The following is a 13,471-nucleotide window of genomic DNA, read 5'->3' as shown; positions in this document are numbered from 1 at the left end:
ATCAACTATATCAAAAGCTTCTGTGAGATCAAATAATAACAGGAGGGTTGATCCTCCCTGGTCCAGTTGTCTACAGAGATCATCTGTGAAGGTGACCAATCTAGTCTCCATCTCATGACCAGGCTGGAAGTCGGACTGAAACATGTCCAGGGTTGAGGTATCCTCCAGAAAATGCATTAATTATTTTCTTCCATCTGTTTTCTGTGTGTGTGTGTGTGTGTGTGTGTGTGTGTGTGTGTGTGTGTGTGTGTGTGTGTGTGTGTGTGTGTGTGTGTGTGTGGGTGTGGGTGTGGGTGGGTGTGGGTGTGTGTGTGTGTGTGTGTTATCCCCATCACCCCAAACTTGGTATAAAATTTAAGCCTGAAGTTCCTTTTAGGAAAAAAAAAGTGAGAGCCAGTGGAAGACAGATCTCTTCCCCAGAGCAGACTTTGGATCAGACTTTGGAAGGAGGCCTCATTAATACAGATGCCAGTATTAATACATGCACGTCTTCCCAATCACACACAGTAATGATAGGTTCAATATGTGTCATATCGAGTCAAAGGTTCTGAAGCAGCAAAACTGGTAAAGAACTTGGAGGCCTGTTACCAGAGTAAATACTGAACTAGAGCAATGGTCTTTTAATGCAAGGGAACTTCATGTGCACACAACTACTGTATCAACAGGAAGGAGCTGTCTATCTTTGCATCCAGTTACCTTAGATCCTGCATAAAAGTAAATGTGATCAGAGAACATTAAAAGTGTTATGAAGGAAGCTCTAATTCATCCACTATTCAGACAGTATCTAGCACGAGAATGAGTCGTGTTTCTGCCTTTTTTACTGTCTTCTCCATAAAGAGTAATAAGTATGGCATTTTCTATTAATGTTGAAATCTTCAGGGTGCCTTCTAGAGACTTGATTTATGTTTGGCTATTTTCATCTTGAGTCTTTATCATGACGATGAATGAGCGAAACGCCAGTTTCCGCTGTTACATTTGGTAATATCAGTCGGAATATATAATGAAAAGAGAAACATGTAATAGGCAAATTAAAGTCTAGGATAACTCATTCTCATGATGCAGGTTGTAATAAGAAGTGAAGATAGGAAGATCTGAAACTCTCCCGACAGAGGCTGAACCGAGACTAGGAAATAATAGAACATTAATTCATTATTGTGCTAAACTCAGAATCATAATCTCCAAGTTCTCCCAAGCCACTGTCCACATGTTCTCAGTATGAATGATAGGCTGCATCTGAAAAGGCTGTTAATCTGTCCTTTCTAAAAGAAATGCACTGAGAAACACTTTTTGGAAATAATGAGCTATTATTCTTTAATATAAAAAGATTAATCATTGTCAGTAAAAGAGAAAAAAAAACCCTGAAGATAAGGTCAGTAATTATTCATTAGCATTTGAAATATGAACTGTAGACACAAAAACACAAATAAAGAGAATTCTGGAAAGCTGCTGCAAAGAATTCATTAGAACACAATAGCATCTATTGCATTGAAAGGTATCAGAAACCAGGCGCAAGCTCATAGCATGAGGTAGGGTTGCCAAATTCCAGGTGGGGCCTGGATTCTACCACTGTAGCAACTGATCTCCAGAGGACAGCGATCCGCTCCCCTGGAAAAAATGGCAGCTTTAGAGAGTGGACTCTAGGGCCGTGGTGGCAAATCTATGGCACTCCAGATGTTCGTGGACTACAATTCCCATCAGCCCCTGCCAGACTGATAGGAATTGTAGTCCACGAACATCTGGAGTGCCATAGGTTAGCCACCACTGCTCTAGGGCATTTTACCACATGGAGGTCCCTCCCATTTCCTCTCCAAACCTTGCCCTCCCCAGGCTCCACCCCCAAAATATCCAGATGTTTCCCTACCCAGAGCTGGCAGCCATAAGCATTAGGATATGTGTACATATCCAAGAACAGCAGATTTCCATCTAAGAGAGCAATTCTAATTAAGTCTACTGAAATTAAGTTCCATTTTATTCCTTGGGGCCTACCCAGGCTGGACCTAGCAAACCTTTTTGGATTCCACTTCTCATGTAAAGGCTCATATACCATGGCCAAGTCTCCTTATCAGATCCAGAAAGAAACTGACAAGGTTTCAAAAATTTATCCCAGGCTTGTTATGACTAGGGAACTAGCAACAGCATGGTGTAGTGGTTAAGAGCAGGTGGATTCTAATCTGGAGAACCGGGTTTGATTCCCCACTCTTCCACCTGAGTGGCAGAGGCTTATCTGGTGAACCAGATGTGTTTCCGCACTCCTGCATGCCTGCTGGGTGACCTTAGGCTAGTCACAGTTCTTCGGAGTTCTCTCAGAATCCTCTCTGCCCCACCTACCTCATAAGTTGTCAGTTTTGGGGAGAGGAAGGGAAGGAGTTTGTAAACTGCTTTGACACTCCTCATGGTTGAGAACTTTGGGGGATGTATCCTAACTGTTCTTCTTCTGACATGCTTCTGTGTTTTTGGGGGGAGGGGATATATTTTGAAGGTGGTCTTCATGCCTGTTGGACAATGTTCACTACTGGGGGTCACGCACTGGGAAAATTTAACCAAACAGTGGATTTTTAAAGAACTGTATATTGGTATCACTTATTTCATCACCTCATTGAGGAGCCTGAGTTAGGCATTGGCTAATATTTCTAAAAATACTTCATGCTGAATGAAGCACATATGATTCGTGATTTAGCAACATTAAAAAATAATGACAGTATAATGTTAATTTCCTTTTCTTGTAATGCTTTTTACTGGGTTGACCCTCTTCTCCTGCAATTATCATTCTATCTATAATTAAAAGTACGATATATTGGCCCTTTCTGCACAAAATCTCTCAAAACGTTTGTAAAACATTTTCGATCCCTCCCTTTTGTTTGAACTTACCCCCTTGAAATGATTCCTGGCCGCCATTTTCTGTTTTGCCCTATGGACAAATTGGCAGTTCTATGATTCACAGCCTTGTGCTGCAATTCCCTGAGCTCCATGTGTACAAGGCTGTATCGAAACCTTTTCAGATGCCAAGCACAAACGAAAGAACAAGACATTTCAAAACTATTAATGGAAAAGTCCCAGCAACTACAGTGTCGTTTTAAGTGCCTGGCATGAAGAATATTTCAGGCAAATGTAGGAGAGTGGTGATGCCAATGGCTTCATAGAATAATGAAGGATCTTTTTTACTGTAAGGCCCCTTCCGCACATGCAGAATACTGCACTTTCAATCCACTTTCAGTGCACTTTGCAGCTAGATTTTACTGTGCAGAACAGCAAAATCCACTTCCAAACAATTGTGAAAGTGGATTGAATGTGCATTATTCTGTATGTGCAGAAGGGGCCTGAGTCTTCTGTAACCAATGCTGTTATTAAGTCCCCCCAAATCTCAAAAAATACTCTGAAATGCTCCAAAAACAGGGCAAGGGGTTTCTGCAGGCAAGGAGCAATCTCACAAAATGGAAATTTAAAAGGACAGCACACTTTTTAAAAAACGTTTCAGCCAAAGAGAATCGTTAGAAAAGAGGACGCATTTAAAATGTTTTCAGGCTGCAAGTAAAGCGGGTTGGGAACAGAAACAGTGCAGAACTTCTTGGAGCAAACGTTTGGTTTCCTGCCCCAAAACGTTTTAAAGAGTCTGTGCAGAAAGGGCCATTGAGAGCTTATGTACTGCTTTTGCACATGTACAATCAACATTCATCATATTGGGCAGCTAAGATCACTGTTGCACATGCTGAGAATTGCATTATCTCTTATTTGGTCCCAAGCCTGCCCCATCTCAAAAATCTGTTGTAGTTTTGTAAACAAGAATGTGACTTGCAGAATACTATAGAATGCTTGGACTTTACCCTAGAGACCAGATAGCCATTCATCACCACCAAGGCCATCACGTTTATGACCTCCCCAAGGGCAGGACAAAATATACATCACGATTAAGGAAGTTTCAGTACCTTCTGGCTCATGTTCCGATTGCCAGCAGCAAACAAGGACCTGATTTTTTCCCGACTGGTTCAAGATCGGTTCAATAAGTCTGTTCACTTGTGTTCATCAGGTTACTTGACTGTATTCCTTCTTCATTTTCCTTCCTAACCATGTAGTACGGTGCAATTTGCTTTTTGTGCATGAGAATTCTCACACAACTGATCTTGCTCAGCACGCAGTGGTTGAAACAGACAATTAAAACTCTCACAAGTCACAGAAATTGGCCACACATAAATGTTGTGTTTCAATAACTCCTAGCCTTCGATGTTTGTCTAAATAGTCCTTAGTAGTCCTTGTCGAAGTAGTCCTTAGTGACACAAAAAGGCTGTCAATCAGTTTGAATGGACAAAGGAGCAGCAGTGGCGTAGGAGGTTAAGAGCTCGTGTATCTAATCTGGAGGAACCGGGTTTGATTCCCAGCTCTGCCACCTGAGCTATGGAGGCTTATCTGGGGAATTCAGATTAGCCTGTACACTCCCACACACGCCAGCTGGGTGACCTTGGGCTAGTCACAGCTTCTCAGAGCTCTCTCAGCCCCACCTACCTCACAGGGTGTTTGTTGTGAGGGGGGAAGGGCAAGGAGATTATAAGCCCCTTTGAGTCTCCTGCAGGAGAGAAAGGGGGGATATAAATCCAAACTCTTCTTCTTCTTCTATTTGCGCATGTACCCAGTTTTGTGAAAAACTGATGCAAACCAGTTCAGCATGAACTGAACAGATTGAGTGATCGATCAACAACTCCACTCTAAGGCCCTTTCTGCATGGGCCAGAATCACCGATTCTGGCCCGGAAAAGCTTCCTTTGCGGGGGGACCCTTCACACAGGCAGCGCTGCGAAAACGATGCAGCACCACTCTCCCCCCCACCCCCCACCCCCAATGATGTATTCAAGCCTTACTTGGGGAGCAAGGTTTTTGGAATACGCCGGCTTCCTTCCGGTGCCGAACGAACAGCACCAGGTGGAAGCTGGTGTATTCCCTGCGCCAGCCCCAAACGCCTCCTTAGCTCGTCCTGGCTGCCGTTGCTCTGTGGAGGCCAAGGGACACGCCTCAGTCCCTGCAGTCGTTGCTCTGGCCATGGGGACGTGTCCCCTCGCCTCCACAGAGCAACGGAAGCCAGGAGAAGGTAAGGAGGCGTTTGGGGGGCTGCGTGACCATGTGGAGCCTGCTTTGACAGCTGCGCAGCCAGCGGGGCAGCTCGTGTGAACGGCCCCAGGGCTTGCACTGGCGTGAACCATACTGATGCAGCCCCGCTGCTCTGGCCGTGCAGAAATGGCCTACGTCTGATTGTCCAACCCATTCATGGTGAAATTGGCAACAACAACCATCATGATAGAAATGTGAGGCTTACCAAAACAAACAGAAGAAGATGATAAGAAAAACAAGAGACTTCTAGTCTGATAACCTTTTTGGGGAAAAAAATACTTTTACTCCTGAATGGCAAACAAGCCAACACACATAAAATTGCTAAGAACCCAGTCACTTAAAATACTGCATGACACTTCAGATAACAACCAATATTACATGGGAAGACATACAAATCAACTGCCAGAGCAATCTGAAGAATCCAAACTTTGTAATGTGCTACTTTCCCTAGCATCCATACTACAGATCTCAAGTGGCCATGCAAAACAACACATGAACAAATGAACAAACAAAAATGATAAAAAGAAGTCTTTTTTAATGTTTAAAAATGTCACTAAACTAATTTCTGTTCAAGCCATGGGACTTGATGGAGCAAATATGACTGTTATTATCTGCAGTATTAAAAACTGTCGGCTCATAACACATTTGTATTGTTTATTATTCTAAAGCTGTATGATTAAATACAATTTAATGCAGCTGCACCAAACTACTGTTAATGGCTGGTTAATGAGGTACTACTACAAATTTAAAAATAAAATTCATCTTGCAAAGCAACGGTGGTTTGCATTATGCATTCCCAGAGACAACGTGTTGATTGTCTTCTGGTTACTTTAGTCTGAGTTCCAGATTTAAAAATAATAATAAAGTTTTTTGTTTTAAATGCTGTGATTCTCAAATTACACCCCTTGATATATTCAAATATATAGGTTCTTCTGCCCATAGATGAAGACTTTAGCTATAATATAGTGCTTTTAAAATGAATACGAAAAGGTGTCCAGTGGAACAGAGTGCTAAGCTGAGTACTTCAGTTAAAACTCTGTTCACAACCTGAGTTCGATCCTGACGGAAGTCGGTTTAAGGTTGACTCAGCCTTCCATTCTTCTGAGGTTGGTAAAATAGGTAGATATTTTGTAAGAGGGGTATAAGCTGTCTGAGAGTTGTTGGTATGAATGTGGTGTATGTATGAATGGATAATTTGTTGTTACATTTATTCTTTCACGCTATTACATTTTTTGCACTTTGTAATATTGAGGTTTGCTAAGTGGGGTGTAATATTTATTTTTGTTCCGGTCTTCCACTGCCGCTAACACTGTTGTTAATTTGGTAAAACCTGCATATCCTCAATGACCCCAAACAACGCAGAGCATATTCATTAGCTCATTTCAATGCTCTGCCTAATGCTATGACATTCGGTAGATACAATAATAGCCACTACAGTGGCGTAGTGCCAATGGGACAGGGGGCGCAATGTTCCAGGTGGAGCAGTGGCGAAGGCATGGCTGGACCAAGGCGGGGGCGTTCTGGGGCGGGGGCAGTCAGTGCTGCAGCAGGGGCACAGGACACGTGTGTGCCCCAGGTGCCATTTCCCCCCACTCCACCTCTGATCCCCTATGAGAACAGGTTATATCAGTGTAAAATGGCAGCAGCAGAAGGCCATTGCGTTCACATCCTACATGTGAGCTCCCAAAGGCACCTGGTGGGCCACTGCGAGTAGCAGAGAGCTGGACTAGATGGACTTTGGTCTGATCCAGCTGGCTTGTTCTTATGTTCTTATGTTGTTGAGACTGTTCAACGTGTACTTTTAGAATACCCTATCTATGACTCTCTTCATTCCATGTATACAGTGGTGGGATTCAAAAATTTTAGTAACAGGTTCCGATGGGGGTGGGATTTAAACAGTGGCGTAACGCCAATGGGGCTGGGTGGGGTATGACAGGGGCATGGCATTCCTGGGTGGGCTGTGGCAAAGATGCAGGGCACGCGCACGCCCCAGGTGCAGTTGCCCTTTGCCCCGTCTCTAGATTCAAATAATGACTGTTTAAAGGATTAAGAAAGCAATATACCATATGGTAGTGTATTATTTCTTTTTATATAATTATATTGATTGATTTTAAATAATAACATAAGTAAGGAGAGAAACCAAAAACTGTTTACAATTGTTAACATATTACAAACATATCTAATTGTCTATTTCTCTCAAACCCCCCCCCCAACTAAAACATCCTATATTGCCTCCCTCCTTCCCATATTTCCCTCCCTCCCTACTTTCTACTTCCCCTTCAGATTCCTATAACTACTTTATCTATTCCACTTGAAAGAAAACTAACAGAGGGAGAGATCCAAAATCCTTAATCTAAAAGAGTAGTTTAAACTTCTCTCTTTCCAATATAAATTTTAAGGGGGAAAAAGAAAAAGAAAAATCTTTACCTATAATACTTTCCCAACTTTTATACCAATGAACAACAACAAAAAAGAATTACTATATATTGTATTATTTCATACAGTTCATACACACATGGGGGGTGCCATGGGGGACAGGGGGCCCGCAGGGGGCCCTGGGGGGCAATTTTGTATCCCCCACTTGACGAGATTTGTTGTACCCAGGGACAGAGATTACCCCCTTGTCCCTAGTGGAGTTAATCATTAATAACCAGTTCTCCAAACTGAGAAAATTTTAGTAACCGGTTCTACCAAATAGGTGCAAATAGGCTGCATCCCACCTCTGCACGCATATATATCCCTTGCCTTGATAGAGAGGTCACATCCTGATAGGCCATCATCTATTATGAACTTTTTACTTAATGGTTCTTGTGACCTGATTTGTCAGAACATTGCGCGCTTTCTGAAATATTACTTGGCTAAGCACAATTATTCTTCACAAAATAATCATGGTTAATTTATCTATTTATGTGCATCCATTTATGTGGATGAGGACATTCAATGTATATTTGGGTGCTGTGTGGTTTCCGGGCTGTATGGCCGTGTTCTAGCAGCATTCTCTCCTGACGTTTCGCCTGCATCTGTGGCTGGCATCTTCAGAAGATCATCTTCAGATGCCAGAATGCTGCTAGAACACGGCCATACAGCCCGGAAACCACACAGCACCCAAGTGATTCCGGCCGTGAAACCCTTCGACAATACATTCAATGTATATATTTAATGTATTTTAACTGGTTTAGTTAATTGATAAATGTTTTACTGTAATTTATAATGCCAATAAAGGCTTACATATGTAATTTGGTAAAATAAGTACCCAGCTTGCTGGGAATAAAGTGTGGATGACTGCGGAAAGCAATGGTCATCCACCCCATAAACATAATTTGCCTAGTAAACCTCGGATTTGACATCACTTCATGGGGTCAGTAACGATCTGGTGCTCGCACACAGGACTACCTCTAAAATGAATACCATATATTAAAAATTGGGTTGCACAAAATGCTTCAGAAGTATGCACATAATAGAACTCAACTGCTGTGGAAAGGCACCTGGGTGTTTGCACCTCTGATAACTGCTTTGATGTACCACTTTATTGCGTCCCTCTGGAATATCCTAACTTCATTCCTTCTGTGATGCATAAAAGAGAACAGTCCTCTCTGACATTGCCAAAAAGACACATGATTTTATTAACATTTTAATTGCATCTTTATTATTATCCTTAGTTCTGGTCTTTATTTTGAACGGTATTGTTATATTAACGTTGAGGGTTTCTTCTTTTTATTACTTTCTGAGCTTTGGCATCTGCGTGCCTTTATTCCCATACCATTAATAAACAACTGATGAAAAGCAGAAAGGTGATTTCCTAGAATTCCCAGAGAATGCTATGATTTTACAAAGAAGGAATGAGAAAGGAGCTCCTCATTGCCTTCTGAGGGCGGGAACCACCAGGGTGAATCCTCTCCAAGAACCACACCGGACACTTTGCTGGGATAAACATTTGGCCATAGCCATTTTATTAGCCAACCAAAAAACAGAAGCTTTTCTGGAGAGTAGCATGGGTCTGGATCAGCCTGTTCAGCCAGCGAAGCTCCAATGGGCGGATGCCCTGTATTGGACTTCGTTCCGCTGAAGGGCTCTGCCGGGTGGACGCTCCTAGCAAGAGGTGATCCCCATGTGCCGGTTCGGCAGGGCAGTTGCCTCTTGCCGCCATCGGCACTTCCAGATCATTACCCATGCGCCACCGCCAAACGGCTATGTCAGAAAAATGCAACAACCGGACAAAACCCAGGGAGGTGGGTGGGCAAATCGCTGGCTACAAAGCACATTGCCAGAACGCGGAGGGCTTCCTTTAAAGGGTCAATCCGCTTCCCCTGGTGACGCCAGCCCTTGCCCAACATGGCCCGGGCTTCGCCCGCCTCAGTTACGCTGTGAAGCGGTCACCTTGGTTCCACCCATCCCACCCCAGAGGCAACCGGCAGAGTCGATTGGGTGATCTCACAGCTGTCTTTAGCGCTGAAAAATCTATGATCATTTCATGGAAAATGTTGCCATGCAGTCAACAAGTAAAAGTGCCATAATGTGGGATATATAGTGCATTACGCAAGCTACGCAAGGAATCTAAGAACTGGTGAGGTCACTCTCCCAAAGAGATGCTTCAACGTTTCAACAGGGACTTGAAGAGCATTCCTAAGGTGTGTGGAGGCAAGCTGTATGATGCACAATAGTTATATGAGAAGCACTGAATGTTGGTGTCCCAGTAAGAATTGCTTTTCTGATTGAGATGAACATATAAATGAAGGCTTTGAAAGTTTTATAAATAAATCAGGGACCAGCAGGCAGGTGGGTCCGAAGAGAGAATATTAGGGTTGACTCACAAAAACTCATATGGAAATAAATGTTATTAGCCCTTAAAGCAGGGGTCCCTAATGTCGTGACCATGGGCACCCTAGTGCCCACCAGCAATTTTTGTGGTATCCACCAAGTGTTTTTAGAAAGTGAGTGGGTCCAAGTGGGTTCTTTATTTCCATAGCATTAATAAACAACTGATGAAAAGCAGAAAGGAGATTTCCTAGAATTCCCAGAGAATGCTATGATTTTACAAAGAAGGAACGAGAGAGGAGCTCCTCATTAGCGCTGAAAAATCTATGATCATTTCATGGACCCACCAAGGCTTCATGGACCCAGAAAGGCTTCTGGTTGGCTGTTCAGTTTTCTAAATGATGCTTTGGTAGTGGCTGCCACCACTGCTAAAAGATCTTCGCTGTGTGACTGAAGCTAAGATGGGGCATTTTAATTCGGATATAGTGAATATAAATCATTTATATTTTAACCTAAATATAAGTTTATTATTTTAATCTGAATGTTTTAACTGTATGTATTTTTGGATGTTATAGCCAGTGGCTCAAACAATAAATACTACTTGACTTGACTTGACTTGACTTGACTGAAGGTAAGCTGCAGCAACCATTTTGAGGCTGGCTCTGCCTCCTGAGGCAGCCATTTTGTTTCAGTTATTGCATGGCTGGGCCCACCTCACTGCGTCAGAATTCCAAAACTGCTTAAGTTAAAAAAAAGGTTGAGGACACCTGCTTTAAGGTTCCACTGGAATTTTAGAAAAGTGTTCTATAACAGACTAACACAGCTATTCCCTTTGAAACTCTGTTATATAACCACCTGGGAACTTTCGATTTCATTTCAATTCGATTTCGAATACCTTTAATGGCATATAAATAATTTAACATTAACATTGCAAGATAATAACAGCCTTTACAACTTCTGATGAGTTAAAACAATACCATTTAAAAATGTAGCCACCGCTTCCAACAGCTCATAGTTGTGGCTGTTTAAAAGATATATAACCTTCTGTTTATCTGTAATGCCTTCACTTCCATGCAGGAAAGGGATTATGTGCTTCTTCCTACCTATCTCATAAAAAGGACAATCCAACAGTATATGAGATACTGTTTCCACAGAACCCATGCCACACGGGCATTTCCTTTCTTTATGTGGAATTCCAAGGTGGCGTCCAAGACTAAAGAAGAAGGCAGGGCATTACACCTAGCTAAGATTGATTGCCTCAATACCACCGGCCTCAACCAGGAGATAAAGGTAACGGGCTACAATTAATCTATCCACAGGTATTCTCAGAGAGATCGGGGAACAGGTTTTATTAGCTTCCTCTAGCATCTGTTGAAACTCTCTATCAAAAAGTCTCTTCTTGATAGCCCCATAGACCTCCTGCTCTGTTAACATTAGCAGGTCCTCCAAGGAAATGCCCAACTCATTAAGTTGGGCTTCAATTTTAACCCACCACTGGGTCACCTGGGAACTTAAACTCCAAAGGAGCAGCCACAGTCTACTCTGGCTGGGGAACTACATCCCAAGTTGCTGAGTATCCCATCATTACTTTGTTTTAGGCATCTCTTGATGTACAATTAAAAATTCAGATTAAGCATACTGAAAAAGAAGTTTGCACAATTAATTGCAGAGGTTTTTTTTATATAATGCCGTTAAAATCAGTGGTTGAGCTCCCAACATGTTATTTCTTTCTGATGTTGCTAATTATGCTAATAAATTTGTTTCTAGGCTTCTGGCACGCTGAATCTCAATGAGCAATTTATTTTTTAATTGGAAGCTATTTGCCAATAGGTAAACGGGCATGCGTGGCCATTATGTGCTTCTTTTGTTAGGCAGAAGAGCCTATGAATCCAATAAATATATTTTGAGTCGGCCAATTTGTTCCCAATGCCAGCTGTTCTTACCATTCATTACATTTTCACACGCCAAACGAAGTCAGAAAACTGACATTTATGTGCTTTCAAAACAGACCTAGGTATTGATTTCCAAAAAACAGAAAGGTTCTGGGAACTGTTAGTTGCCTGTTCACATGAGGATTTTAAAGGCCAGTCCAGCGAAGGCATAACATTAAGAGATTGAAGTATCTGTTACCAGGAAAATATGCTCAAGGGCAGACTCAAGTCATATTTCAGACAAGTACAAATGGAAGAGATGCTGTAAACACTTCTACAGGCTGTTCTCTGTTCTTACAAGTTGCTTTCCAGAACAACACACAAAAACACAAAGATCTACTTGCAAAATCAGAGTTTTGGTGGTCGAGTTGGCCCCAGAGAATGGGGAAGGAGAAGAAACAAGGAAGATCGAGGCTGCTAAGGTGGTGAGGAAGAGCTAGGGGGGCACAATTCCTGAGAGGCTGACATGGTCGGTTCCAGATTTTGAGGTCCTGATTCTCTCCTCAGCCTGTCACTAGGCCTTTCTCTCAGGCCTCCCTTCCCATCCTCTGATCCCCTGCTCCCTCAACAGCTCTCTCACCACCTGCACTCACAGTTGCCTATACTACCAACATGCCCATCCCGTGGCAATACTAGGCAGTGCCTGCAGCTGGAAGAATGGATGGCAGAATGCTTCCAAGTGGGTGGGGGGGAAGGGCAGGTGGGCAGTAGGGAAGATAGATTGTCAGTGATAGTGGGCCGCTCCAGAAGCTCTGGCAGATGTCCCACTTCTGGGCATGCTGCCACTGGCCCTTGGTCCTGGTCCCTCTGTGCAATGGGAAATCCCGGAGCAGCAGTGGCGTAGGAGGTTAAGAGCTCATGTATCTAATCTGGAGGAACCGGGTTTGATTCCCAGCTCTGCCGCCTGAGCTGTGGAGGCTTATCTGGGGAATTCAGATTACCCTGTGCACTCCCACAAATGCCAGCTGGGTGACCTTGGGCTAGTCACAGCTTCTCGGAGCTCTCTCAGCCCCACCCACCTCACAGGGTGTTTGTTGTGAGGGGGGAAGGGCAAGGAGATTGGAAGCCCCTTTGAGTCTCCTGCAGGAGAGAAAGGGGGGATATAAATCCAAACTCTTCTTCATCTTCTTCTGACAAGAAGCAGCAAAGGCTTGTATTTCGGCATTTCATGAAAGCTCTTAAACTACAATTTACCTGTCTGACACATTAATCGTTCTGTCAATGAACCAAATAGTGCACTTGGACTTATTTTTATAATTGTTACATCCCTATGAGTATCTTCTTAACTTCTGATGGCTGAGTTGCATTTTTTAAAAGCTACAGCTAGGGGGATATTTTAGCTTGGAGCCCAAGAAGTACCTGGGCAAGAAGTAAGAGTGAATAATTGATTTTGTATTGTGACCCGCCCTGAACCCTGCAGGGATAGGGCAGGATATAAATCAAGCAAGCAAGTAAGTAAGTAAGTAAGTAAGTAAGTAAGTCAAGGCAAGTAAAGTGCAAGTAAGTAAGTAAGAAAGAAAGAAAGAAAGAAAGAAAGAAAGAAAGAAAGAAAGAAAGAAAGAAAGAAAGAAAGAAAGAAAGAAAGAAAGAAAGAAAGAAGTGGACTGCCCCACCTACCGCTTCTAGTTCTCCACTAGTGCAAGAAGGAGAGGGGCAATTTAGTTCGTTACAACCCCCTCCAGTGACACA

The 13,471-nt window shown here is 42.9% G+C and overlaps 1 protein-coding gene across 7 annotated transcripts in view; it reads right to left on the bottom strand.

Moving 5' to 3' along the window:
• The window catches only part of CCDC141 (coiled-coil domain containing 141), a 191,334-nt gene that overhangs the window by 152,157 nt on the left and 25,706 nt on the right, over window positions 1-13,471 (bottom strand). Inside the window, exon 1 of one of the 7 annotated variants that reach the window (XM_048486088.1) lies at window positions 3,924-3,968. The exons of the other annotated variants lie outside the window; for them this stretch is intronic. Within the exon in view, the coding sequence (XP_048342045.1) occupies window positions 3,924-3,935 (12 nt within the window). The 5' untranslated portion in view covers window positions 3,936-3,968. Of the gene's footprint in view, window positions 1-3,923; window positions 3,969-13,471 lie in introns of those variants that run through there. 7 annotated transcript variants of the gene reach the window in all.

The sequence above is a fragment of the Sphaerodactylus townsendi genome, linkage group LG02 (assembly GCF_021028975.2).
Source record: "Sphaerodactylus townsendi isolate TG3544 linkage group LG02, MPM_Stown_v2.3, whole genome shotgun sequence".
NCBI classification, from domain to species: domain Eukaryota; kingdom Metazoa; phylum Chordata; class Lepidosauria; order Squamata; family Sphaerodactylidae; genus Sphaerodactylus; species Sphaerodactylus townsendi.
The sequence above is the reverse complement of the archived record's forward strand: the minus strand, read 5'-3'. Positions and strand labels throughout refer to the sequence as shown.